At 37.7% G+C, this 27,998-nt stretch overlaps 1 protein-coding gene across 8 annotated transcripts in view; it reads right to left on the bottom strand.

The window, feature by feature from the left end:
* The window catches only part of LOC127979265 (receptor-type tyrosine-protein phosphatase U), a 208,393-nt gene that overhangs the window by 88,369 nt on the left and 92,026 nt on the right, over positions 1-27,998 (bottom strand). For all 8 annotated transcript variants that reach the window (XM_052584594.1, XM_052584596.1, XM_052584598.1 and 5 more), the window contains exons 4-5: positions 20,227-20,308; positions 11,574-11,689 (exon numbers count right to left, since the gene is read on the bottom strand). In XM_052584594.1, coding sequence (XP_052440554.1) covers positions 11,574-11,689; positions 20,227-20,308 — 198 coding nt within the window. The remainder of the gene's footprint in view (positions 1-11,573; positions 11,690-20,226; positions 20,309-27,998) is intronic.

Genomic DNA, 27,998 nt, shown 5'->3' with positions numbered 1-27,998 from the left:
GACGTGGTTCTGTACAAGAGGTAAGAACAATATAAATACTGTTCGTTTTCTTACACAAACCGCTCATTTTGTGTCTTAGGTCATCAATGTGTACTTACGATGGGGAATTGTTTAATTTGGACTCCTCTGTGCGTGCTCTTTGAGGTGGTAACCATAGACCTCCATTATATGAGTCACAGACAAGAACGGTTTGACCTAAAAATATCAAAATGGGAAATACTGCGGAAACAACGAAACCTACATCTTGGATGCCCTTGAGGTAAGCTAAAACATATACAATTTAATTTGAAACTGAACTATCCCTTTAAGATTCTCTTACTTCTGCAAAATGCTGTGATTAAGCTAACTAGTGTATTGGTAAAGATTTTTGTCTATGTTCACACGTTGTCAGATTGAGGACATGCAAATGTCAATTGGAGACTACCAACCTATAAACTGAGTTGATTTGAGTTATTATATGCTGTTGTTATGGAGTTTTAATAGAATGCTGAGGCACTTAGTCCAGGTAAAATCTGAGATCTGATCCGTTCATTGCTTGTTTCTATGGCTGCAGTATGCTATGTTTGCTGCAAACTAGGCAATTATAGTGGCCTTTCTGCATCTTTTTCAGGTATTGCATTACAGGGGCTTGCTGCTCTTGTTAGATGCTTTTAAAGAAGAGCATCCCTTCACTGCCTTCTCCTGTAAGAGGCTGCTGCCCAAGTCTCTGTTGTTCCAGAAGGATATGCTTCTTTCAGAACACCATCAGTTGTGATTGGGTGGTTCTGGCCTGTCGCTTGTGTTGGGGAGGTTATTATTGCTGCTCTCTCTGCTCATTCATGACAGGCTGCATGGGTGGGCAGGGAGTGTTTTCCCAGAACAGAACCATACCGCCACACCAAACTTCATTTTAATTATTTATCATTTTGATGATAGTGGTCCTGACAGAAATATGGTTATGCACACAAGTACAGATAGCATAATTTAGCTGGTTTGACCTTAGTCACGGTTCAGCAATAAGATTGTTGTCTAACAAGGTTGAAAACTTATTTGAGTGTTTTGTCAAACTGTAATTCTGAAATCTGGGAAATTTTAAAATGTTGTAATATTGTACTTTATAATAAATCTGTAACTGTGTAAAACACAAAGGTTTTCTCTTAAGATGTGCTGTTACTGTTGCTGTTCTGTGTTGAATTAGCTATTTTTATGTTTTTATTCAAGAATATAAACACCCTTAAGTAATCACCCTATATCACCTTAACAGACTGTGGTTTTGAGTGAATGTGTGAAGTGCTTAAAATAACTGATAAGACTTAAGTATAAAAACCAATTCTCACTAATAACCTGTTTCTTATTAGCATGCACATTAATAACATACTGGCAATCTATTGGAATTTATAAACTGTCAATAGCCATATTGTGGTAATTGAATGACCATATTCTATATTCCTAATCCTACTCAATACCTAAACTTAACGACTAACTTACTATTAATAAGAAACAAATTAGGACTCTATTGAGGCTATATTCATAGTTAATGGTTTGTTAATAGCAAGAAATGGGTATTAAAATGTGTAACTATATTAATTAATACAGCAAGTTGGGGAAAATAATAATAATAATAGTAATAATAATAATAATAATAATAATAATAATAATAATAATAATAATAATAATAATAATAATGGAATAAAAAAAAATGGAATACAAGTTATTGTAAAGTGTTAACAAAAATAATTGCAATGTATTTAGTTTTTTTAGTTTTAGTTAATTATGACTTTTTATCTCACAAATCTGTCTTTTTTTTTTGTCTCAGAATTGCAAGCTCATATCTTGGAATTCTTTCTGGACAATTCCTGGTCACCATCTGCTTTCATTATAGTGCTAAGACCCGCAGGAAGACTTCAAAACATTCCCTTCTGTATTCTACAAAATCAAGACAGTCAGGTTTGAAACAGCATGTGAGAAAATGACAGGATTTACATTTTGGGGGGAAATCAGTTTTCTAAACCTCACATCTAACAGCCCAACATCCATTTGTTGTCTGAAAGAGCACCTTCAACAGCCTTCATCTTTTCTGAATTGCTTTGAAGCATTCATTCATGATGCTGGCAAACGGAAGAGAAAATAAACACGAGCCTGAAATAGCTGGCAGTTACACAAATGATGTAAATATCAGCATATTGCGGCTCGCTGCTCTGTGCTCTGTGCCTTACGGTCATGCCACAGCACACCAATAAATAATACACATCAATTAAACTGGTGAGCAAACAGCACACGTTCTGAACTACTCCCCTCCACCTGAGGAGCCAGCGCTTCTGCTTGTGAACTTGTGATGTACACAGACTGATTTGTTTGTAGTCTTTAAACCGCAGTGAGAACACAGCCGAGAGACTCTCAGTCCAAGAAGGATTCGCTCTAAGCCAAAACACCATCAAAACACAAGCTGCAATTTAAGCATCTGCAGGACCAGCGCTTGACAGGAGCTATCATAAGGTTACCGGGGTTATCATAAGGCTTTTGTAATGCTAAATTGCAAAGATCTTGAGTTTGTGTCCCTGGCAGGCCGACAAATTTCTACGTTTCATCATAAAACAGGAAATTGGAAAGCAAGAAACTCAGGCAAGCAATGTCCGATCTCCCCCAAACATCACACGCTTGATAGGTGTTCTGTCCTGAACACATACCCATGTCCATATTCAGTTACAGTCATAGCACCACCTGCTGGCAACAGGAAGTCTCATGGTTAACACTGTCATGGACTCCTAGCAACATAAAAAGTGTCAGCAAGTGTTAAATAGGCTAGAAACATTCTAGAAACTTGATATAACACTCTAGCAACACTTAGCTAAGTGCTAAAGCATGCTATCAATGCAATGAAACAGGAAGTTACTGTAACTCCACCATGCAGTGTCCAATCTGCCTCAAACTTGACATGCAATATGCTATAAACATGTTAAAGCATGCCAACAACACTTAGCTACTACATTACAGCATTTGCCTAAAGGGTAACTAAACCCCTGGTCAGAGCCTGACTCCACCCACTGGCAATATTTGAAAAATGCTGAAAAGTGGGCAGCGCACAGTGGAGATAGAGGGGACGAACCGAGGGCGGGGCTGAGCAGGTGGGGCGTGAACCTGAGACCCGCAGTGACGGATTGATTGACAGCTGCTGTCAGAGTCGCTAAAATGGAGAGTGACTGTAGTGACGCAAGTAACTCTGCAACAGAGCGATCATTTGAAGTAGAGGACTTTTCTCCCCCACCTTCACCTGAAGTGGAGGATGTCGAGGTATCTGTGGCCTGAGCCATATCAATTCGAGCTGGCTCAAACTGCAGTCTAAACTCCCGCACCGCGTCGTTTTACAACCTGAGCGGTGTGGAGAAGCCCATTTCCACCGCGTTACAGAAGCAATCCCGCGTAAAATGCAGTTTGCACACTCCAGCTCTAGGCAGGAACTCGCGGTCTTCCAGGCCAAGTGCATGAAACCACTGGCGACTAATTTTAAAGTCTGCTGGAAAACTATGCAGTCCAGCAGTCCTGTCTCAACCAGCAACACTACACATACGTACCTTCCTGACCACTGTACTAAATACAGATAAATCTACGCCAACTTGAAGCTATCCTAACTGATGCAATACTATGCTACTAACTGACTATGCTTCTAACAAAGTGACGTGACATTCAGCCAAGTATGGTGACCCATAATCAGAATTTGTGCTCTGCATTTAACCCATCCAAAGTGCACACACACAGAGCAGTGAACACACACACACACTGTGAACACACACCCGGAGCAATTTATGATACTAACGTTACAATAACAACTATGCTAATTAACTACATAGGCTACACAAAATAATCTAAATACCTAGGGTGAATACTGGTAAAGTGGGACAATGGGTAAAGTGGGACAGTTAAGCTTAATAATTAATATCTTTACATGGATATGTTTCTTTTACTAAAAATCAATACTGAGCTCATCAGTAGCAAGTATGTGATAAAAAAAAAAAAAAAAAAAAAAAAAAAAATTCTGTGGCTATGACATCACTTCCGGGGTGTGGCACATCATGTTTAACAACCTTGCAGTGAACTGTGATGGTAAGTAAAATGACATCGCATTCTGCAGTAAATAATGTTAAGTTTATAAAAATAAAACAACTCATGGATCATTTGTAGTTGTTACATATTTTGTTATAGGATGTAATGGTGAATCAGAATTTTTAAAAAATCACATTCATATTAATCTTCTTGGGATTTTTTATGTGATTTTGACACTGTCCCAGTTTGCCAATAGCATATTGTTAAATTGGAACAGGGTATTACTGGCAAACTGGGACAGCCATTCAAGTCATTCTAATGGAGGAATTGAGTTAACTTTTTTATATGCCCCTCATACATTTAGTTAGTTAGATAGATATTTCAAGAAAGACTGACTTAAACTATGCCAGCTCTCACACGTTCACCGTGAGACACACGCAATTAACACTTTTCAAAAAACAAACAAAGCCTACCAAAAAAAAAAAAAAAACAAGAAAGATGGAGGGTACAAGCTCGGATGGTCAGGACATTTGCAATATTTGTAAAGCCAAATTTGGTGATGCAAATGATCCAAAGAAGACTGGATCATGTGCATTGTTTGCGAGGACTGGTTCCATGAGACGTGTGGCGAGGAGAATGGCCTCATTGAAGACGGGGAGGCGTTCACTTGCACTGGCTGTATTGACGTGTAGATGAACCTACCATACAGAAATTAAATTAAGCCTGTGTGCAATAAGTTTATTCCTACAAGAAGAGATGTTAATGAAGGTTATCTTTTTTATTTATTTAAAAAAAAAAAAAAAAAAAAAAAGTGAAGTGACATTCAGCCAAGTATGGTGACCCATACTCAGAATTTGTGCTCTGCATTTAACCCATCCGAAATGCACACACACAGAGCAGTGAACACACACACTGTGAGCACACACCCGGAGCAGTGGGCAGCCATTTATGCTGCGGCGCCCAGGGAGCAGTTGGGGGTTCGATGCCTTGCTCAAGGGCACCTAAGTCGTGGTATTGAAGGTGGAGAGAGAACTATTCATGCACTCCCCCCACCCACAATTCCGTCCAGCCCGAGACTAGAACCCACAACCCTTCGATTGGGAGTCCAACCCTCTAACCATTAGGCCACGACTTCCCCCTTTTTTATTTGTATGAAATAAATTTAACCCAATACAAAATTTTGCAAGGGAGGGGGTGGGTTGAATTTGCTGTACCTGCACCCCTTCTTAAAAAAAGTTATGTTTATGTTATTGTTGTTGTTGTTTATATTGATGTTTATATTTTAGTGTGTATTTCATTTATAAGGCCTACACTTGAATAACAACTGAATGTGTTTTAAGTGTCCCAGTTTTCCAATAAAGGTGTCCCAGTTTGACAGTAGCGCCTTGAGAAATGTGGTTTGGGGTCATTGTGTGTTTGAGGAAGAGTCATCCATCCTGTGTTTAATGTTTCTTTATTTTTTTATTGTCTATAGTATAGTAGAGCTCCTAAGCTATTTAGAATAGTATCATATGAGCGGATAAGACATTTGGATCATAATAAAAAAGTATGCAGAATATAAATTATCAGAAAGTGTCCCACTTTACCAGTATTCACCCTATATAATTGCTATGCTACGTAGATGCTATAATAGTCTATCCTGGTCGTTTTCAATACTCGCAATTCCTACTCCTGACTCACTACAGTGATTTTGACGGAACAAGATGGTTTTATACTGCCAAGGGCATGGTAGCTCGTACCAAGGGGCGTGGTGAGCTGGAAACTGCATACGTCACCTGCCACTGCTTACGTCACTTGTCACCGCAACATCCAATAGGAAAAATCAACTGCAGTAGCCACCATTCAACCTGAAGAGGGCAGCACTCAGACATTTTTACACCATATATTGTAAAATTCAAACACTTTATACTCAAATGTCAAAAAAGTTACTCGAATCAAAGAACAGCACTAATAAAGCCCCATTCTTACAGATCATTAACTAAAAAAAGTTGGTTTAGGGTTTATTTACACTTTAAGCATGCTATAATGAACCAGGAAGTTGCTGTAACTCAGGTATGCAATGTCAAATATGCGCCAAACTTAACATGTTTGTTATGATGATGAACAAATCTTCATGCCCATATTTGGTTATAGTCATAGCGCCACCTGCTGGCAACAGGAAATGACATGTTTAACCCAGTTATGGACTCTAAGCAACATATATTGTAAGTGTTAAATAGGCTGGCAGCATGCTAGAATCACGCTAAAACATGCTAGCAACACTTAGCTAATTTGCTAAAGCTTGCTATGTATACAATGAAAAAAAAAAAAGTTGCAGTAACTCCCCAAACTTAACATGTTTGATATGGGTCCTGGTCTGAAGACATCTACCTGCTCATATTTTATTATATTTATAGTGCCTACTCACAACAGGAAGTGACGTTTAACAAAGTAATCAGGGAACAGGAACAGTGAGACCAAATATAGACATAGGAAAACATGAGGGAAAATTAGATCATAAAAAAAAGAAACGGTCCTTAAGTTGTCTCTATTCTCTTAATAGGTAATGGGCGTAAAGTTCATTAAACCAATTAGAGTGTCATCTCCCATTCCCTTTTAGAGCGAGATGCACTTGCGCCATGACGGATTGCTATTTACATGGCGGAATTTGTTGGTGGAAAAGCTGAACGTTTCACAAGCAAGGAAATCCGATCTGCGCGTGTGTGAAGTTAAATAATTATTAAACACACTGATTAAACTGAGGAGTTCAACGAGTGATGTTTTGCCGAAATTACCTGTTAAGTGGCCAGTCAATCTTTCATTGTTGGATGCAGGCTTTCAAATAGCTCAGTGCGATTTATTAGCCACTTTCATTCCTTATTACAAGTAGCAATAGGCTGAATTGCAAATAAGTAGCCTAATTCTAATACACGCAATCACTATCCATCATTACATTTTTATATTTATGCAGCCTACATAATAATATTATTTTACACTGTGATCCTTTTGTTTTTAATATTTGGCATGTTTGTGTGATGTGCATCCCCCTGTGTGTAATAAGCAAAGTCAACGCGAACTATGGACCCACGCACAGGCAAATTTTCTACCAACGCATTTTTTAAATAACAAAAAAATATTGCGCCATTAAATTAGACTTTAGACCAGGTTTGAGTTGGTCTATTGTGCAGTCTATTTTCAACTACTTAAAATAGCAATGCACCAGGGATGCACCTGAACACACCTGTTTTTTTTTTGTTTTTGTTTTTTTGTTTTTTTTTTTAAGAAGTTTTTAAGAAGTTGAGATGAATGTGATGGTCCTTCATCTAGCAAGGAATGTCTGTTTGAAAAGCTAAGATGCAAGCTGGTATCACCGGATCACCAGCATGGAATGAGAGGTAGGGTTGAGTGTCATCAGCATAGTAGTGGTATGAAAAGTCATGTTTCTGAATGTCAGAAAACAAGATATGCTATGTAGACAGAGAAGAGAAGTGGTCCAAGAACTGAGCCCTGAGGCACCACAGTAGTTAGATGTAATGATTTGGACACCTCACCTCTCCAAGATACCTTGAAGGACCTATCTGAGAGGTAAGACTCAAAACACTGGAGTGCAGTTCCTGAGATGACCTTTGCAAATAGGGTTGACAGGAGGATCCAGTGGTTAACTATGTGAAAAGCTTTGGACAGATCCGCCACGATAAGTATTGAAAATCTGGAATTTTTGAAGACTCTTGCCAGTCTTAGGGCTTCAACAACTGAGGTATAACACAATATATATATATAATTACATAAAAAAAAAAAAAAAAAAAAAAAATTGTGGTAGACAGTAATAATCAAAGCCACGTGTGATCAGAATGCATTTTTTTAACCATTAAAAGTTTATACATTGTAACTGCAGTTAGTAAAGCAGGTTTGTTATGCAGGAATACTGGCAATAACTGCAATATAAAATGCAAGTTAAATGTGCCTATGCAAAACCCTGTAACGCCTTATTAGGTATCATTTAAATGCATAAGCTGGTTGTTGATGATAACTGATATAAGGGAAGATCAGTGTGAATTGTTTGGCCTGTGGTAAGGATTTGAAGAAGACATTAACTGCATTAATTTAAGGCTGGGTGCTGGGAGGCCTGCGTGTCTCATGTGGTACAGTATGTGTGTGTGTCTACATGTGAATGTGCTAACCAGTGTGCAAAAGGAGTCTAGAGAGACAATTAAGATGAGAGAATTCTAATTTCAACAGGATTTTATGTTCTTTATATGTGCTGGCTTGTGTAAAATAGCTTTTGCACTAGACCGGCACACTCTCGACACAGGTTTAAGGGTTAGTTCAACCAAAAATGGATCAGTAATTTATGGGCTAATTTTCATTTTTTGGGTGAAGTAACCCTCCAAATCAAAGACAAAACAGTTTGGGTCTAATTCTAGCAAATTTCATAATCCCAAAGTCAATTCCATATTGGGCAACATTGAGTGAATAAAAATAATCCTAAACGTGTGCTGCATATTTTGAGTATTTAGATGATTTCCATTCGCTGGACTCCATGTTCTGTAGGTTCAGCTCATGAGGAACAGAGCTAGTCTCATCCTCCGTCTTGAAAGAGATTTTCAAATTGGATTTACATACAAAAAAGAATCAGTGCATGAAAAGAGAGGAAAAGAAAAAAGGAATATAAAAAACAAAGGTCGTCATAACTAAAGCCTGGGGACTCACGTCCAATGCAAAAAACCTCAGCAACTTCAGTCGCCCAGAAAGTGTTTCTGATGTTAAGCTTTGAGAACGATATGAAGAGAGGATCCAGTCAGTGATGGAGCCAGAGCTCAGTGATTGTTCAAGAGAGAGAGAGATTAAACGCCAGGGAAGAGTTTCAGTACAGAGAAAACTGCCATTAAAACAATATGTGAGGGTGGATGTTGAAGGTAAGTATGAATCTACTTATAGTTCATAGTAGAGCTCTACTCGTATTTGACATGCGTCACACAAATCATATTATTGAAAGTAAAGTCATAAGTCTCTCTTATTCTATATGTGTGCTATTTTAGTTTGATAAGAATGTGAAGAGAGTCTTCAAAGTCATTGGATTTTTGTGGATTTTAGCCAATGTGTGACACGCTTTGAGATCTACATGCAATATGACTTCAAAAAAAAAAAAAATAATAATAATAATCAGCAAAATCTACTTTGTAGTAGCACTATGGGTCATTTTCTTTCCAGTCAATATGTTCATATATTACACTGAAAACTCTACTGTCTCACTAATGTAATGTAGTTTTTGGGGAATTACTATTTGTTAATTTCTCAGTCATCATTATATTGCATTGCGTTATATGTTTTATCACATGTTTATGTTAAGCACTTTGAATTACCCTTGTGTATGAAATGTGCTATATAAATAAACCTGCCTTGCCTTGCCTAAAGGAGCTGTAAAAGCATGATCTGTCAAATATGACTCGCAAAACACATATGCCAGTGTTTTAGATTTTGTCTAGAAGTGTCTGTTCCACACACATAAGGTATCCAATATTTCCAGGTATTAACAATATATCTAGGTATTATATGAAATATAAATAATACCAAACAATAACTTCTGACTGCTATGACTGAGTTGTGATGGTGATTAGTGGTTTTATTGCTGGTTTATGATCGCAGTCAAAATCCTGTTTGTGAGGGTCCGGCTGTGGTTGGGGGCGATTCAGACAATTAATCTGCTTATAATGACCTACTTTTCATGCTATGCTGATTTTATGTTACATAATGGTTTATCTAAAATATTTAATAGTTCTCACTCAAAATAATACAGCACTTGATCCTCTATTGCTTTATTCATGAAAAGGGTTGCTCATACCGTCAATCATACAACTACAAAGGACTTCTGTAAGTGTACAACTCTGAAAAAGAAAATTGAAAAATAAATAATAATAATAATAATACACTATGTACCTTTAACACCAAAAAACCTCTGTAATGCACTGCTACTGGACAAGGACTGAATGTGTGGGTTTTCAATTTGCTGTAGCTCGCTTTAATACTTGACTGCTCCATCACAACTCAGTTCAAACTTGTGTGACCTTTCCAGAGTAATGGAATTACACTGAACAACAGCAGTGAGAGAGTGAACACACTGTAAGACAAGAATCCAAACGGCCAGAGGGGCAAGGGCTTCAGACCCCCGCTGTAAAGAAAGCAGGGGTCTTTCACTGAGAGCTTGTGCTGGGATTGGCCTGATGGGGGCGCTCACACAGGAGCCTAACGTTACTCGGTCAAAGTACATGCTTAGATAGATCAAGAATTTAGAAATGTCCCATAAAGGTGCCACACTGAATATGAAAATAATTACCTGTGCTTTTAACATTACACGTCAAGTGTCACTAGTGGTTTTGTACTGTGCACATTTTTGTGATGTCATCAGCCAATCATCATAGTCATCAAGTTTTGGCTTAAAATGTCTACTTTATGGCACCGATTATTGGCTCAAAAAAAGTTCTGCGGTCCATGAGCAAAGATTTCTAACTATTACTAACAGTCTCCTGCACCAACCAAGCAACTGTCATTGAATTAAATGTAAATGTAAAAGGCTGGCTCTCTTACAGACCAATTAGTTCCTCCATAAATCATAAACTGGATGTGAAAAAAATGAATACTATACTGTGAAATTCCTCAAGAAAAATATCTGCTATCGGTGATACATTACAAAAATGCAGAGTAACGAAGAAGAGACACACTGTCACTGCATTTAAGTACATTGGTGACACGTTAAGTACATTTACGTTATCACAAATATTCCTGATGACTTCATTCGATTTAGAAAGGAAAATTAATACTTCCACTCTGATATATTTCCCTAGACATTTAAGTCACTTTTGTCATTTCAAACTGCATAAGATAGTAAAGTTTTACTGATGATGTTTGTGATCTTTATTATAAAGATTTATTTATTTAATTATTCATTCTGGGTTGAAGAAAAAAAAATCATAAAATAGTATTTTTAAGTCCAAACTATGCCTAAAGGCAATTCAAGGTGTATTGCCCTAAAAAAGCTATTATTCCACAGCAAAGTAATCTTTTTTTAAAGAGTTTAGATATTTTATTAAATGAGGAGTGTATTTTTTGCAATCTTGGATTTAGCTATGGTAATTTTCTACACAGCAAAAAATAAATAAAAATATTTGCCAAAAAAATTCTTAAAGGCAATTCAAATTTTACTACCTTTAATACGGATGTATAAATATTTAATGTAAACAAGGCTAAATATTTTTTTGGTAGCCAATATTTTTACTTAACTGACTTGAGTATGTTTTCAATGTAACTGTTGCATGTATTCAACACTGTACATACAGTAACTTCAAGATAAATAGCATTTAATAATAAAACAATTCCAACTATCCCCTACACATCAAATAGGACCGGGAAGAGCAATTGACACTGCTTAATTAAATTATTATTATTATTATTTATTTTGAAGTTCACGTTGCTGACTTCCAGCAGTCCAAATATAGTATTTCTAAGCTTGCTGCTTCACTAAGCAATGTCTCCTTATTATAATTCACATTCCCTCACACACACACACACACACTCACCTCCATCAGGAAGGGGTCAGTCTTGGTGGAGCGTCCGGTCGCCACACACTGAAATGTGGCGTTCTGTCCTGCGTTCACCTCCACATCCCCGAGTCTGGAGAAATGAGGCACTTTATCTGTGCACAAAGAGAAGAAACTGTTACTACTAGGGAAGTTGCTCAAAACTGTAATCAACGTGCATGACATTCTGCTTAATCAAATGAATTTACAGTTAATTCTATGTCAATATTTGTTGGAAATATACCAATCAAGATACGTCAAAGATATTACATTATTAATTATTACACTAATAAGCAATAATAACACTAACAAGTACAATTATGACATCACATACTCATAGATGTATATTAGCTCTGTATTGCTTGGTGCATATATATATATATATATATATATATATATATATATATATATATATATATATATATATGTAATCATTCAATGATATTTTTGTGTGTTTAATGGTTAAATCTGTTCAACGCTCTGACTTAAACCAACCAAGTGCATGTTCCCCGTACTGTTTGTTGTCTTTCCTACTTCTTAAATCTTTTTTGCCCTTAACATTTTGCAATAAATTGCAAAATAAAAATGATTTATTCCATTTCCCCAGTTGTTATGCAGTCCATTCATATCACTTATCTCTAAGCGTCATGTTTTGTCCTCATGCCCGCCGAATGCCTCATTTGTTCTTATCTGCCTGTGCGTGTCAGCTCAGCATCAAATCATTACACAGAGCGCCTCTGCCATAACATGACTGCACTTCACTTATTCCCAACACTTTGCTGAAAACACAAGCGCTGCCAACTTTATTTTCTCTTCGAGTGAGTCTGAGCGGATGCAACATGACCAGTGCAAAACAAAACAGAAGGCCAGACGGGAGGTAAATGTTCGATTGCAATAAGGCTTGCACATTTTCCAGAGCATAATAACGAAGTCTCCAAACATCGAATGACTGAAATGCTCTCAAACCATCATCTAAAGAACACATTCTATAGCTTTTACCTAAAGACGGCCTCTTGAAAGGCACTTTGTTCGCTTCCACACAATACATCTTGTCAGCAGCCTCTAGCTCTCATCTATTATTGCATCAACGTGTCGCTAATAAGTGAAGTTCAAGCCGTTTAATGATGGCTTTCTTATGGCAGCAACTTGATCAGAAAAGCCAGATGTAAATGGAGACAATGCAATCTCCGTCATGAGGTCGGAGCTGTATGGTATTTTATTGACTGTTTAATAGCTCACTTATAGTGTGACGCAAGATGTAGGAGGATTAACTGCCATTTTTGTTGATGTAATACCATGTGAGTGTATTGATTGCAATGCATTCCCAGTTATTGAATATAAAAGTAAAAAAACATTTTTTTGCATTGATTTTTAGGATGACTATTCAGTGTAGTGCCAAACAAACATGATGGCAGCACTTCTCAGAGGAGTAAAGCTTTGTTCCTGCCAACACAGAGAACTTGAGTCTTCAGTATAGCAAACAGTGCCATTCTGAAAACTATACGCTTACTATTGATGACTGGAGATGTTCCAATCTCACCAGTTTCAATTGGAGGTCTTGTGTGGCCAACCATGTTATTTACCAGAAAAGCTTAAAGGGGGGTGGTGAAATGCTATTTCATGCATACTGAGTTTTTTACACTGTTAAAGAGTTGGATTCCCATGCTAAACATGGACAAAGTTTCAAAAATTAAGCTGTACGTTTGAAGAAGTATTTCTGTTCCAAAAATACTCCTTCCGGTTTGTCACAAGTTTGGAAAGTTTTTTTCGAGTACGGCTCTGTATGGGTCCTAAGGGCACGTCTGCCGGAAGAGCGCGCGCTCCCGTATAGCGAGGCTGAGCACAGACAATCACTGATCAGAGCGAGAGCGTCGCGAAAAGTCACAAAAGGAGTGTGTTTTTGGTTGCCAGGGCAAGACAACCCTGCACAGATTACCAAACAAAAAACAGCATTAAGGGACCAGTGGATGGAGTTTATTTTTACAGAGCATCAACAGAGTTGTGCAAGTGTTTGTGTTTGTTCCCTGCATTTCGAAGATGCTTGTTTTACAAACAAAGCCCAGTTTGACGCCAGATTTGCATATCGTTTATTTCTTAAGGATTGATGCAATCCCAACGAAAAAGGGTCACGATTGTGTGTTGGAACCGCAGGCGGTGAGTAAAACTGCTTAAAATATCTCTGCCTCCTTGTTAGTGCGTCCCCTCCCATGCCGGAGACCCGGGTTCGAGCCCCGCTCGGAGCGAGTCGTTGCTGCTGCTGCTTTCGTTCAGTTTCAGCCTCGGGATCTGATTCTGGATCATAAATAAACGGCTGAATCTGACTGTTAGCCATGGTTTGTTTTGGATGATGGGTTTTCCCTCACAGTAATGTCACAGCTTCCACGTGCTCTCAACGCAAAAGCCAACTGGCGCTCGTGATTCTTTAGCTCCGCCCACACGTCACGCCTCCAGCTGGTCGGGTTTTTACGGGAAAAATCGGTACAGACTATCTTTCTCTTATGAATATAATAAAACTAAAGACTTTTTGGAGTTATGAAGGATGCGGTACTACTCTATATGTACTCAAGATTAACAGGATATTGAGTGATTACCAGCATTTCACCCCCCCTTTAACCTCATTTCTGAATGTGTACATGAACTGACGTAATCTATGAGCACATCTTTAATATCTAAAATATCTGGAATAAGATGAAGAAACAGAACAAAGTGAGACAGACTCAATCCAGAAGAACTGTGGCAATGTCTTCAAGACGCTTCAAGAAACCTGCAGGACTACAGTACTGTGCATAGTTTTAGGCATTTGTGTAAAAATGCTGTAAAGTGAGGATGCCGCCATAAATAGATTTTATTAATTAACTTCTATTAGCTTAATTAATTAAATCAATATTTGGTGTGACCACACTATGCGTTAAAAAAAGCTTATGTACTTGGTGCACTTGCACATTGTTTTTTAAGGTAGCTTTGCACGTAGGTTTCTTGAAGTGTCTTGGAGACATTGCCACAGTTCTTTTGGATTTAGTCTGTTTCAGTTTCATCTGTTTCTTCATGTTATTCCAGACAGACCGATGATGGTGAGATCAGTGTGGAGCACTGGCTCCTTGAGCACACAAAAATCTCACTTTATAGTTTCAATTAATGGCAAAAAATAATGTTTGGAAATGTAAACTGATATTTCCTACTGACACACTACAGCAAAATATAGAAATAACTGACTTAAAACCATTGTTTTGTTGTTGGTGAAAATACTAGTGGTCTAAGACTTTTGCACATTACTGTAAAATCATCATCAGTGTATATGAAATCTCTACATTGTAGAATCACTTATGCTTAGAGTAACTGTTAGACTGTTAGCATGAGACGTTGCATCACCAGGTTCAACATAAAGACACTACAACCATCAGAGCAACGTTCTGATCGCCATATTTTAATGACAATTTTGACTCCTCTTACCATAGTTTTCATCATCTCCTGATATGAACATTAGGTTAAAACTTTTAAAAACATTTCTAGATGTTCTTTTAAATTTTGATCGACCTCCATGCTGCATTTTTCAAACAGATAAACACATCCTAGGCCCTTAAGAAAGGACTGGTGTGTTGTTGACATGAGCCTGAACCTTCCCTAAAGGCTGACTCGCTGTTGAGCAGTTCAGTCAGCACACCGCCTAGTCAATTTAGAGAATATCCGTAAAGCAAACAAGGGAAATGTAGGACAGACGCTTCTGTCTGCTCTGCGTGTTACTCCTGCGGCTTCATTTCGCTCCAGTTGTAGTGGAGCTGAGCAAAAACCTCACAGCACTGCCGCTGGCAAGAGCACAGCATTCTGGGTAAACACACTGGCCTGTTTCTGTTGCAATGTCTCTATAGTTCACAGACATTCCAAAATCTGGCCACTGATCAGTGAACCTACAGCCGCTCAATGCTGTCCTCTCAAAATCCATATTCTCTCTCTCTCTCTCTCTCTCTTTATTGTTGTTTGCCTTCATTTCTGAGAAGGAAGAATAAAATGTCATGCTTCCTGAGTCAAAGTCCAATGAGATTACGAAAAGGAAAAGTCTTTAGAATCTAGTTTCAAGAGGCAAGATTTAGTGGCAAATTCTTAGGAATATATCTTTGTATTCACATTGGTTTCATAAGCTTAAGAGGAATCACTTTTTGACAACACTACTTTTGGAAATAAATGGTACAATCATGTGATTATCAATGGGAATACAATAATTATCATTTTTAATTATTATCTTTGAGAATATAAGGCAAGACGCTACGGATTATCAATAACTAATAGATCGCTTTATACATTCCCTGGTTGAGTAATTGCAGTACATTAAGACAGTTGTTTCATATTTCTGAATTGTTCTTTTAAATATGCAAATGATCTGTCTAAATTGAATATGTACTCATTTGAACAGATAGGTGAACAGCGGATAAGGCCAGCTTCAAAACACATTTCATTCAGTGGGCATGTTAGAGTTAAAGGGAGGATTTCAATTTTCGCCTGTAGCGTTTCGCCATAGTGAAGTAATAAAATAAGTTAGTTAAAAACTGAAAATAGTCTTGTTTTGGTTTATTTCTTTGTTCTTACAGGCCAACACAATGGATTCCTGCATGTTGATTAATCCATCCTAAATAACCTTGACGGTTGGTTTGGTGGCAACACATGAGGCAAATTGTTACGAGTATTGAGAAGCAGCAGTGTTAACACCTAAGGCTGGCCGGTCGTGTCGTCCATCTGCAGAGGACCACAGTGAAACCACGCTGCTGATCCGGTGCTTTCGGGAGCCCTGTCTCCATGGTGACGCTCTTTCACCCTGACGCCAGGACAGGCTCTTCACTGCATTGCCATTCAACACAACAGACGCTTGTAGCTTGAGGAGAGTTTCTGTGGCAAGGGCCTCCGGGTGAGTTTCTCACAGACAAACAGCGTTCTGAGAGCGTTCCTGTGGCGCAGTGGTAGAGCATTGCATTAGCAGCGCAAAAGACTGTGGGTTCAAAAAAGGTGCATTTCCCAGGGAACACACATACTGGTGAAAAAAAAATACAAATAAAACGTATAGCCTCAATGCACTGTAAGTCATTTTGGATAAAAGCGTCTGCTAAATGAATGAATGTAAACATAAACGTATGTCTCCATGGGGTCTATATTCTCACAAACACCCTCCATTATAATTCATTAGCAGTGATGTGGATTATACTTCAAGAAATGAAGCAGAAGGAATGACGTGCTGCAGGTTTGAGCTTGTTAGAGTGAGGGAAAGAAGATATGTTTCAAAACCTAGTGAGCTTCTGTGCTGTCTATAAAGGCAGCTACCTTCACAAGTGATTGATCGGAAATGCATGCCACACAAATGTGATGTTTGCTTACAGTAATTGCAATTTATAATGATATAAGTAATAACTATTTGCTTTTGAACATGCATATTACTTGCATAATGTCTTATTCTGCATGACCATATTTTAGATCCCTTACACCTTATACCTAAACTTAACAACTACCTCACTAACTATTAAACATGGTTTACTAAAGTCGTAGTTAAGAGTGAGAACTGGTCTCCAAACATAAGTTTTACCATGTGTCTTCCTTTCATACATTTTTAATGAGTGTATTCACATCTTTTACTGTGGGAAAGCAGAAAAAAGATTTAGGACAGATACTTTTTTTTCACGCTTGTTAGGTTTGATAAAGCATGTCAGGCTCATTCAGATACTGTAGCACATTTCACATGCACATGCATGGCAATTCTCTTTCACCTTCTCTAACAGCACAATATGAAGCAGAGCCTTAATGTCTTGCATATGTGGAAGATATCCCCTTCTGACCTATTACAACAAGTTGCTTCAGAAGATCGAGACATGAAGGTATGAGACGAGATGGTCTCTGTCATGTTCGTATCCCGCAGCTGTCTGAAAGCGCAGAGCAGTAATGTGACGAAACATTACATTAATATTACAGGCTTCATTTACTGTATGGCTTAAAGGAACTACTAGCAATCAATCAGGAAACTCTTTGGTCGGGTGATTGCACAAGTACTGAGTAATGTTAATTAACTACTACATGTATTTACTATAGGTTTAGGACTTGGTTTAAGGTTAGTTGCAAGTAATTAAGCATAATGTACTGTCACACTTTATTTTAAGGTCCTATTATTGCCATTAATAAACCATTAACTACAACCTTTGCCTAAATAAATAGATTCATAGGAGCATAGATACATATAACTAGTAGTTTTAGCAGTTTTAAACAAGAACACTACTTGCAAACAAGCAAACTAAATAATGCCATGTCAGGGAATATAGAGTGATCAGTTGGCAATTTATTTTAGGTTTTCAGAGGCTGTCAGCAGTTTTACCGTTACAGCTGGTCTCCATCAGCAATGTGCAAATTTGCCAAACTGAGCATCATCTTTCTGTTACTGTACTAAACATCCCAACAGCACAGGTTTAACAGAAGTGTAAGACAACAGGCTGTTTTATATATATATATATATATATATATATATATATATATATATATATATATATATATATATATATATATATATATATATATATATATATATATATATAAAATAGAGTAGCAAAGTCATCTGTTATCAGTAAATTATAATTTTTCCTAACCATAAACTGTTACTAGATAAACCTCAGAGTTGACTGATTTGATTTCACTCTGGGACGCTTTGGCATCATTTCAATAATGCATCATCAAATCAAAGCCAGACACAAGCTGAGACTGAGAGACAGACAGATCTTCAAAGCGCTTATCTGATGGAGTCTACATATTAATAAGAGGAAAGATTTGTATGTGCCAACAAGCAATTTGCTGGCAAACAAACAGCAGTTTAAAAGTCTGGGATCATGAGATTTTTTTTATCTCAAATGCTCACCAAGGCTGTATTTATCTGATCAAAGATACAGTAAAACAGTAATATTGTGAAATATTATTACAATTCAAAATAACTGTTTTCTATTTAAACCTATTTTAAAATGTAATTTAAACCTGTGATGCAAGGCTGAATTCATTACTTCATTGTCACATCATACATCAGAAATCACTCTATTATGCTGATTTGTTGCTTAAGAAACATAATTTCTTACTGTTATAACAATTCAAATGGCTGTGCTGCTTAATATTTTTGACACATATTGATACATAGACAGTTTTACAGAACAGAACTGAATGATATTTAAAAAACGAAAACAAAAAACAAACACTTTTGATGAATTAAATTAATAATTATTAATATTAATAATAATAATAATAATAATAATAATAATAATAATAATAATAATAATAATAATAATAATAATAATAATAATAATAATAGAAAGCCAAGACTTTTAGAATTATTGTGATGTGACTTATGTCAGTAGCTGCGGTGACTGTAAGTGGAGCTGTCCATGGTGCTGATCACTGCTCTACATTATGTAAGTCTGGTCAGACGGCAATGGTTTTAGTGCAATTACAGATTCCAGGAAAGCTTTTCAAATGTGTCGAAAAAAATTATAATAATTGTACAGCGAGAAAAATAATTTTAAAGTTTCTTGTACATTTCCAGAGCCACAAGCAATTTTTTTTTTCTTTTTTCTTTTTTTAAATGCAGTGATAAAGCTTTAAACAAAATTTGCTTTATCTGGGCAAAATCTGAAAATTTAATCTCAAATAATGACTTGTAGGATGGTTATGCATTAAAATGTTGTAAAGCAAGAGAGCTTAAATGAAATCACTATACACTAAGTGCGTTCTAAACACAAATGAGTACTAATCACAATGTATTCTCATAAGTGTGTATCCACACTAAAGCACAACAAGGGAACTCTTTAAATATATGTATGAATATTTAATACTAGGCTTGCAAAGGTGTACGTGTGTCCATTAAGTGTGTTTCTGGAGTATTTGCAATTACATTATTGCTGTGGGGTGTAAAATTAAAATGTGAACACAAACCTACAGTCGGCTCCATCAAATTAAAGCAGGCCACAAACTAAGTCTCACAATCCAACAGCATGGTCCCCATCCGCACACAGTTTCTGTTTTCCAGCCTTCCTGTCAGCATGACCGCTCTGCATTTCCCAGAAGTCAGCAGGCAGCAAAACCCACCGCACCTCAATCCAAACCGCTGGAGCAGAATTATGCATTGTCCACTTACACACACTTCCAGCAGTGCTAATAGAGTGCAGGTCAGCAGGTGTGTGAGGACACGGGAAGTGTGAGAAAAGAGAAAAATAACAGCACCGCGAAGGACACAGGAGATTCACGCTCATTCACGCCTGAGTGAAGCAACAGATTAAGTAGTGGCACACGGAGCACAAAAGCCAAAGAGAGAAGACCCTTTTTCTTTCTTCTTCCCCCGGAAAATAAATAAATCTGTGACGGCAACTGCTGGGACCGGGAGATGGAGTGATATCTGCACAAAAGGTCAGCCGCAGGAAGTGGACGCGGAGCAAGAACAAGGGAAATGGAAGGCAAAGTGTCAGTGGATAATTGTCTTCCATGATGGCTATTCAGATCAAAAGTAAGCACCCCACGACTCTGACGGGAGGAAATGGCCACCTTTGTTCCTCTGTCTGGGTGGGCCGACCTGGTCATACGCCCCCCCTCTAGGCTGGAAAAGGTCAGTGAGTGTGTGTTTCTGTGTGTGCAGAGCGTCTGGACTTACAACAGGGGTAGTTTAACAGAACTATGTCGTCCAGGCCGATGTAACCCTTCTGCTCCGATGAGATCGTGGCTTCAAAAACGATCTGCAAGGAAAGAGATGAAAAAGTAAGACAAAAAAAGAATAATAGACAGCAAGGGAAAAAATAATAAATAAATAAAGAGCAGGTACAAAAAGTTTTTTACAGTTTGCAGTGTTACAGAATGTGCACTGAAAATCTTTTCATGTGAACAAGACATGATAAACCGCCAGCACTCGGCATGGGAGACGCGCACTATAACAAGGGCGCAGCCTTTAACATTAACCAGGCTCATTGGAAATACATGCTTTGACCTCAAAACTTCCCTTCTTCAAATACATGCCGTCTTCGGTGCTGTTTTTAGTTTAAATGAACACTAGGCAGTACAATTCAGATAACTTTTACTCCTTTTTATACAAATACGATTTATGGCAAATAACTTATCAGCTTTTGGGTCAAGGGACTTATATTCTAGATACAGACCTGTTGATATTGGCATTATTTCAAACATGTTTACATTATACTTAACTAGCATCATGAGTACAACAGCTGTAATTATAATTACTATAGTAGTACACCCCTGTGATTGTCATTAAACCAGATGTTCCCATATCCCACTATAATTATCATTATAATCGCTGTAGTCAGGTTGACTATTGCACTGAAGCATGTGAATAAGCAGAATGCCTTTTCATTTCAAATTGTAGCTTTTTCATTTTATTCTTGATGTGAACATGCCAGTGTGTGTTCTTGAGTGAGTGACTGAACGGTGTCTGCTCCCAAAGGCATTCCCCATGCGGTCTCTTTCTTCAAGCAGATCCATTATTCTTTGCTCCCTCAATAAACAATAAAATTTTGGCTAATTCAACTACATAACTGATCGCTTACATGCAGTTCTGCCTACAAAGCTAGCGTTTGTTCATGTAAATTGTTAAGCGGGCATTTGCTGAGCTACAGCCATCATGATTCAGCACAACAATCTCGCTGTTTTGACCTACCGATGAATTCGACTCAAGACTTGCGCTCTGCTGAGAATACAGATTTTGCTCTCTAGTGGCCAATTACACTGCAAGTATCCCACATCACTCATCCGTTTACACAACTTTAGCTATTCTGCTAACAAAGGGAAGACTGCCTCCCCGGCTGTTTCATTGTTGGACAGGCACAGATAGCTGATAGATGTCCTACCATTCTGAATCAAACAACAAACGAGCTGGCAGTGCTTACAGCCATCCAATCAAAGCCGAGCTGCAGCCAGCAAACAGACTTGATGGTGCAGCAGACTGGTGCACGCAGTCCTTATCGCCACAAACATATTTAGTGATGTTTGCTAAAGCAAGCAAAACTATTACTAGTTTTGAACAAGCCATTAACCTTTTAAGTATTGAAATTCAGGCCATAAGAATTCACAGAAACCACCTGGTAAACCAATCGAATTGTGGCAGTGATGTACATTCAAGCATCATTCAGTTTCTTATTTGCTTCTGTGCAAGGAACGGAGCAGATTAGCTGCTGATTCAGGCCTGTATCGATTGGCTGTCTATATGCCCAAACCCTGTCTGGTTAAGATTTGACACATCAGTCACCGAGAGGGAATGACAAAGCGGAAGAGAATCATTTGTGGAAGCAGATGGATAGACAGAAAGAGGGCCAACAGAAAAATAAAGGCACAACTGGGGACATGTTAGCTTGGATGGGTTGTGCTAAATGAACTGCATTACAATTAAAACTGGGTTTAGAGTATTACACTATAGAATGGATGTCTATGGGACACACAGCATTGCACCAAAATGACTATTATAAAAGTATGGCCAAGATAATAAACATGATCATGAAAAAGACAATAACGTGACTGCAGAAAGATCATGTGACACTGAAGACTGGGGTAATAATGCTGAAAATTCAACTTTGATCACAGGAAAATAATAAAAATTTTAACATATTCAAACAGAAATTATTATAGCTATTTCAAGTTTTATAAAATTTCACAATACAAACAAATGTCCTGTATTTCTAATAAAAGTAAATATATAAATAATTGCAGCTTTTGTGAGCATTTTTAAAAACATTTAAAATAAATGTAGTGTACATATGTATTAGTCTTGTGTATTTTTACGTTAATACATCAATCACCCAGACAGTCTTTTTTATACCGTATTTTTCGGACTATAAGTCGCACCTGAGTATAAGTCACATCAGTCCAAAAATACGTCATGACGAGGAAATAAACATAAGTCGCACTGGACTATAAGTCGCATTTATTTAGAACCAAGAACCAAGAGAAAGCATTACCGTCTCCAGCCGAGAGAGGGCGCTCTATGTCTTCAGTGTAGACTACAGGAGCACTGAGCAGCATAGAACGCCCTCTCGCGGCTGGAGACGGTAATGTTTTCTCTTGGTTCATGTCTCTTAGTTCATTTCTCTTGGTTCATGTCAAATTAATTTTGATAAATAAGTCGCACCTGACTATAAATCGCAGGACCAGCCAAACTATGAAAAAAAGTGTGACATATAGTCCGGAAAATATGGTAAATCACTTGCAGTGAATAAAAAATAGAGGTGCAAATCAGATGGTTAGTCATGAGACAATGAGATATTGATTCTCATATCTACAATAAGATTATATACGATTTGATTCGTATATAATTCGATTTAGCGATATTATGTACCTATTTTAAGCAACAATCAACATTTTTATTAACTCACAAAGGCAATCAAAACTTGAACATTTTTATCTGAAATGTACACATCCTGTACCTCAGCTGGGACATTCACAACAAAAGAACCAAAATAGGCCTACACTCGAAACAACAGGAAAAGAGGTTAGTGTTTTGGGCCATTGTGCACATCCCTGATATATGTACAGTGTGTGTGCAGAAAACATTAGACGAAACAGAAGGGCTGGTAGCATTGTTAATATTTGATAAAGACTCCTTGTCATCTCCAACACCTACAGCACTGACAGCAGCACAATCCACATCAGACGGAGAAAGGTGGTTTTTCAAATCTGCAGCTCACAGTGACTGGCATCCATTTATCTCATTGCTCTTATTTCCTGTATTCAACCCACCCATATGTCTGGAGGATCAACTTGATAGAGATCAAAATACTGCAGACAGGAAACAATTGCTGGATGGCATTCAAACGGAAGTATCTCATTTACACCAGTGGGACGCTGTTGCATACTGCGTACGGATGCGTTTTATCAGGGCAAGCTCAGGAGCACAAACACAAATAACAGGAAAAGGTCCTTTTCATGTCTTACAAAAGCCGTGGAAAACCAAGGAATGTTGACAATGCCATTCACGTCTCACACAAACCCCTGGGGAATCTCAGAGAGGCACTCATGCATCTCGACATGAATTGGACCGCATGCGCTTTAAAAAGCCTGTCAAAACAAAACCAGCAAAGCTCTCAGTAAAGATTCACCGAATGCTTGGACATCGGATGTTTGGGGGAACTATATTCACGAATCTGTTCATAATCATGCTAAAACATACAGTTGGTGTGTCGATGACTCAAATCTGTGGGGGGGGGGGGGGGTGAAGTCAATCTGTATTAATTATTTGCTACATCCATTAGCAAAGCATGTTAAAAACATGTCAGGTTTCTTAGCTTACGGAGCTGGATCATGAACGGGAAGCTACTGAAAGGAAAAATTAACAAGCATGCTGTATGTGTGCAGGCAGAATGATTGCGCCCCACAGCGACTTCATCCAGGGCACTGTGGTTGAGCTTATATAAAGCATTAACCATGATTTGATTGAACATTTGATTTGATTTATATGAGCAGCTGTGCTCTGAGAATAAAAGAACATTACACAACACAAATGAGGTACCAGATAAACAATTAAACTTGACTAATCAGCTAGAAAACACAGCTGTACTTGGCGGCTAAAACTATGAAAGATAGAACCACAAAGACGAGTGACAGCCAAGAGAAGACCGCTGGGAATGGGACAGTCATGTGCAAGTAGTAAAGAGGACACAAGATAAATGATTATCTACTGGGCAAGTGTTTGGAAAAGAGTCAAAGTCATTCCTAAGCTCATTACAACAGCCTGCCACAGACAGACTGTTACAAAACCCACTGAATATTCACAACAGCTTCTTTATTCTTTCATTCTCTTCTCTGTTCTTTATCCTTGTTTTTTGCCTTATGTTGGACTTTTTGATTTCAATTAGCCTGAGCCAAAAACACTCCCAAAGTTATGTACTGTTAGTTTAGTTATACACCTGGTGAAGTCAGTAAAATTCTCCATTTGGCAAACACATTAGCTGCAAAGATCTACAAATATTTCACAATTCAACAATTTTTACTGTATTTTGATCAGATAAGTTGCTTGGCTTGGTTAGCAGATTAAACTTACTTTTAAAAACATAAAAATTGTGTGTGTGTGTGTGTGTGTGTGTGTGTGTGTGTGTGTGTGTTAAATATTACATAAATGACATAATAATTGAAATATCATCAAATTATAGCAAACATTCCTTTCCAAATGTCCCTTGAAGGCGTATTTTCACAGCTGTAGTATGGACTCATTCATGGTCTTGGAGTGGAATGCAATTTTTCCTCTCAGGTACAGTGAAAGTTGTGGAAACAAACTCCAGCAGACCTGATTGTGTGGTGATGAAAACATTCAGTTCTGTTCTAACCTTCAGAAACACAATGAAATCCCTCAAGAAAAGGATTCTGCGCTGACCTTTATCCAACACTTCAGTTATGTTGTCTGTCCATCACAGTCTTCTGTTTGGAACACGTGTTCTCCCTGCATAATGACTAGTCTCCTGATGCTCAAGAAATCAACCATCAATGCATCTGGGGTGGATACTGGAAATCCATTGCATATAGGATGAACATAAAGGGGCCCAGGACAGTTCCCTGGGGTACCCCAGTGTGGCTCAAGAGCCTTGAATACAGCTGGCTCTCAGGAAAGAAGTCTATGATCCTGAACACTTCAGAGGAATCTATATGGTAACTAGGCTTTCACTGTTCAAGCACTTTTATCCAGATGCACTTACAACTAATCACAATTCCCCCTCATTTCTAAAAATAGCTAGAAATTTTGCATCTGCATAAAAATGTACCAGTTCAGATTTCTAAACTAAAGTAGGCCTTGTGGGCAGCACATCGACCTACATTGGCATTGGACTCTGGATGACTGAGAATCAGTCCTGGTTTGTGAACCTTTTTTGATCCTTCTTCACAAATACTAATTTTGCAGACTACTCTCTTCACATGCATCTGTGGCTCGTGACGAAAAAAAAAAAAAAAAAGATCCACAGATGAAATGTTATGTTTGTATGTGAGTTTAAACATCAAGGCTGGATCGCACCAAATTTAAAACTAATTACCATACTAAAGATGTGGACTTGTGGAGTTTTAGCAAGCTCAGTTACGTGTCCAAGTTATGTTTCAATTACTTTGCTTGCATTTTGTTCCTGCTATTACTTTCTAAAAGTAAGATTCAATTCAGCATGATTCAAAAAATTGTTTAGTTTAGGTTTAGTTAGTGTGGTGTCATATTACTCCAAGTAATAGAAAACATATCTCTTTGTGATTTGTGATATTTGTCTGCTAGCTTGGTTCTTCTCACATTCTGTTATGCCAGATTTGAAAAACATGTTTATGTAATTATATCTTTATTTGCACAAGCTTTAAATAACAGACTTTTATTAACAAAAAAAAAAAAAAAAATTTAAAATATAGTACTGCTAAACTTTCGAAAAACTAGTCTCATCCAGTAGCCTCGTCACATGCTGGTTGGGATGTCTATCAGAAGTGATATCCCTCTAAAGGGAACTTGATTTATAAAAATTTTAGGAACCTCTAAGTTAAAGCAAAGCATGTACGCAGCCAGCTTCGAGAAGCCTGATGTCCATAGAGTTGGCAAGCTAACTGTTCAAATTGGTTTCACAAATTTGTCATATAAGCCTCATAAGGAGAACTCAACACCAGTCTTAATGGTGACATTGTGTTCTGGAGCCGAATGATCCAGATCCTTTGTGTTTTCCCAGGTAGGATAAGGAGGAGGGGAAATTACATCCTTAATAGGTATAAGATATAAGCTGCCGCCCAGTGGGCCTGACTGCTGATCTCATATCTACACACCCACTCGGGTACTCATGTAGCACTCATGCCCTCTCTCTTTCCTGCACTGTCACCCAAAGGGAGCAAACGTGAGTTGATTTAATCTGTGTGAGCCGGGTGTAGCTGCCCAAGAGGTTTCCAGTGACCCGTGAGCCATAACTGAGAGAGAACAAACAAGCCAAACCAACACTGATAACAGAAGGAATGCATGGAGGAAAAAGAGGGTGAAATATGGAAGTACATCACCAGTCAAATATTGAAATGTTTTTGAAAGAAGCCTCTTACCGCTGTCCTCACCTCTCTTATCAATTTATTTGTTCGATATTGTTAAATAGTATTACAATTTAATATACCTGTTTTCTATGTAAATGTATTGTAATATGCCATTTATTACTGTGATCAAAGCTGAATTTTGAAATTATCCTTTAGAAATAAATTTGTATATGCTGATTTGCTGCTTAATAAACAATTCTAATTATTATCAGTTGAAAATGTTTTTTTACAAAATATTTCTATTTCGAATACATGATGTATATAGGGACTTTATTCATCAAATAACCCTGTATAAATGTATCATGGTTGCCACAAAATTAAGCAACAAATAAATAAATAACTGGATAACTATGGTAGCTATTATTAATACAGAGAACCAATAATAATTAATACAACAGATGTTTTTTACCTGTTACATTCAAACAAAACAAGATGCATCATATCAATAAACAAAAACGCATAGTGGAATACCAGCCTTATTATGCAAACCTGTAATAATAAATAATACTTTAAAAATACAAATATCATTTGTGCATTTGATCTCAATTTAATTACCAGTTTCTTTGCTGCTGCCCTTTCAAGATCAAATCCACCCATACAAACAACCGTAAATGACTGTGGCTTTAATTAAACATTTATTTATTTTATTTGTGTGTGTGTGTTTGCCAGCATTGCTGAAAGCTGTTTAAAAGTGTGAATTTGTGTTTCTTTCAGCCTCATGCATGTTCCCTTCAGCTTCTGGTTAGAAAGGTCTATCCGTCAGTGGTATGTTTCACTTTTTTGTGAAGCGTTTGATGTGAAATAATGGCCTTCAGATTGCCATCTGCCTACATTTTAGAGCAGCCTCAGTATTGCCGCTGCACCTGCGACGCTTTAAACGTCTCTCTATGTAGGCAGCTCACTACAGAGTTTGTTATTCCTCAGCTCTGCTGCCTCATTATCTGCTCTTGACAATACAAATGCAGTAATTTATCCATGTCTTCATGTGCATTTGTATCTGTCCATATTCCCGTACACAATTATACACAACATTCATCACACGCTTACATATTATGAATTACATTGTCATAAATAACTGCAGGCAATTACTACAAGCTAACTACAGTTGACTAACAGGCCTCGCACACATAAGCAAACACCTTGAATTTCCCAAATTCCATGCGTATTCCACCACAGCACGTCTGAACAAACCAGACACCATTCTCCACAGAGGAAAAAATGAGACGGAGAGCGAGCAACAGAAACAGAGGGCTAAGATCATTTCTTCACATTGTCTGTCTGGGAACCCTGTTGTGCACTGTGACTGTGTGTGTGTGTGTGTGTGTGTGTGTGTGTGTGTGTGTGTGTGTGTGTGTGTGTGTGTGTGTGTGTGTGTGTGTGTGCACGCATTGATCG

Source organism: Carassius gibelio, chromosome B19 (assembly GCF_023724105.1).
Source record: "Carassius gibelio isolate Cgi1373 ecotype wild population from Czech Republic chromosome B19, carGib1.2-hapl.c, whole genome shotgun sequence".
Taxonomy (NCBI): Eukaryota; Metazoa; Chordata; class Actinopteri; order Cypriniformes; family Cyprinidae; genus Carassius; species Carassius gibelio.
Note: the sequence above shows the minus strand (reverse complement) of the source record. Positions and strands in the feature narration are given on the sequence as shown.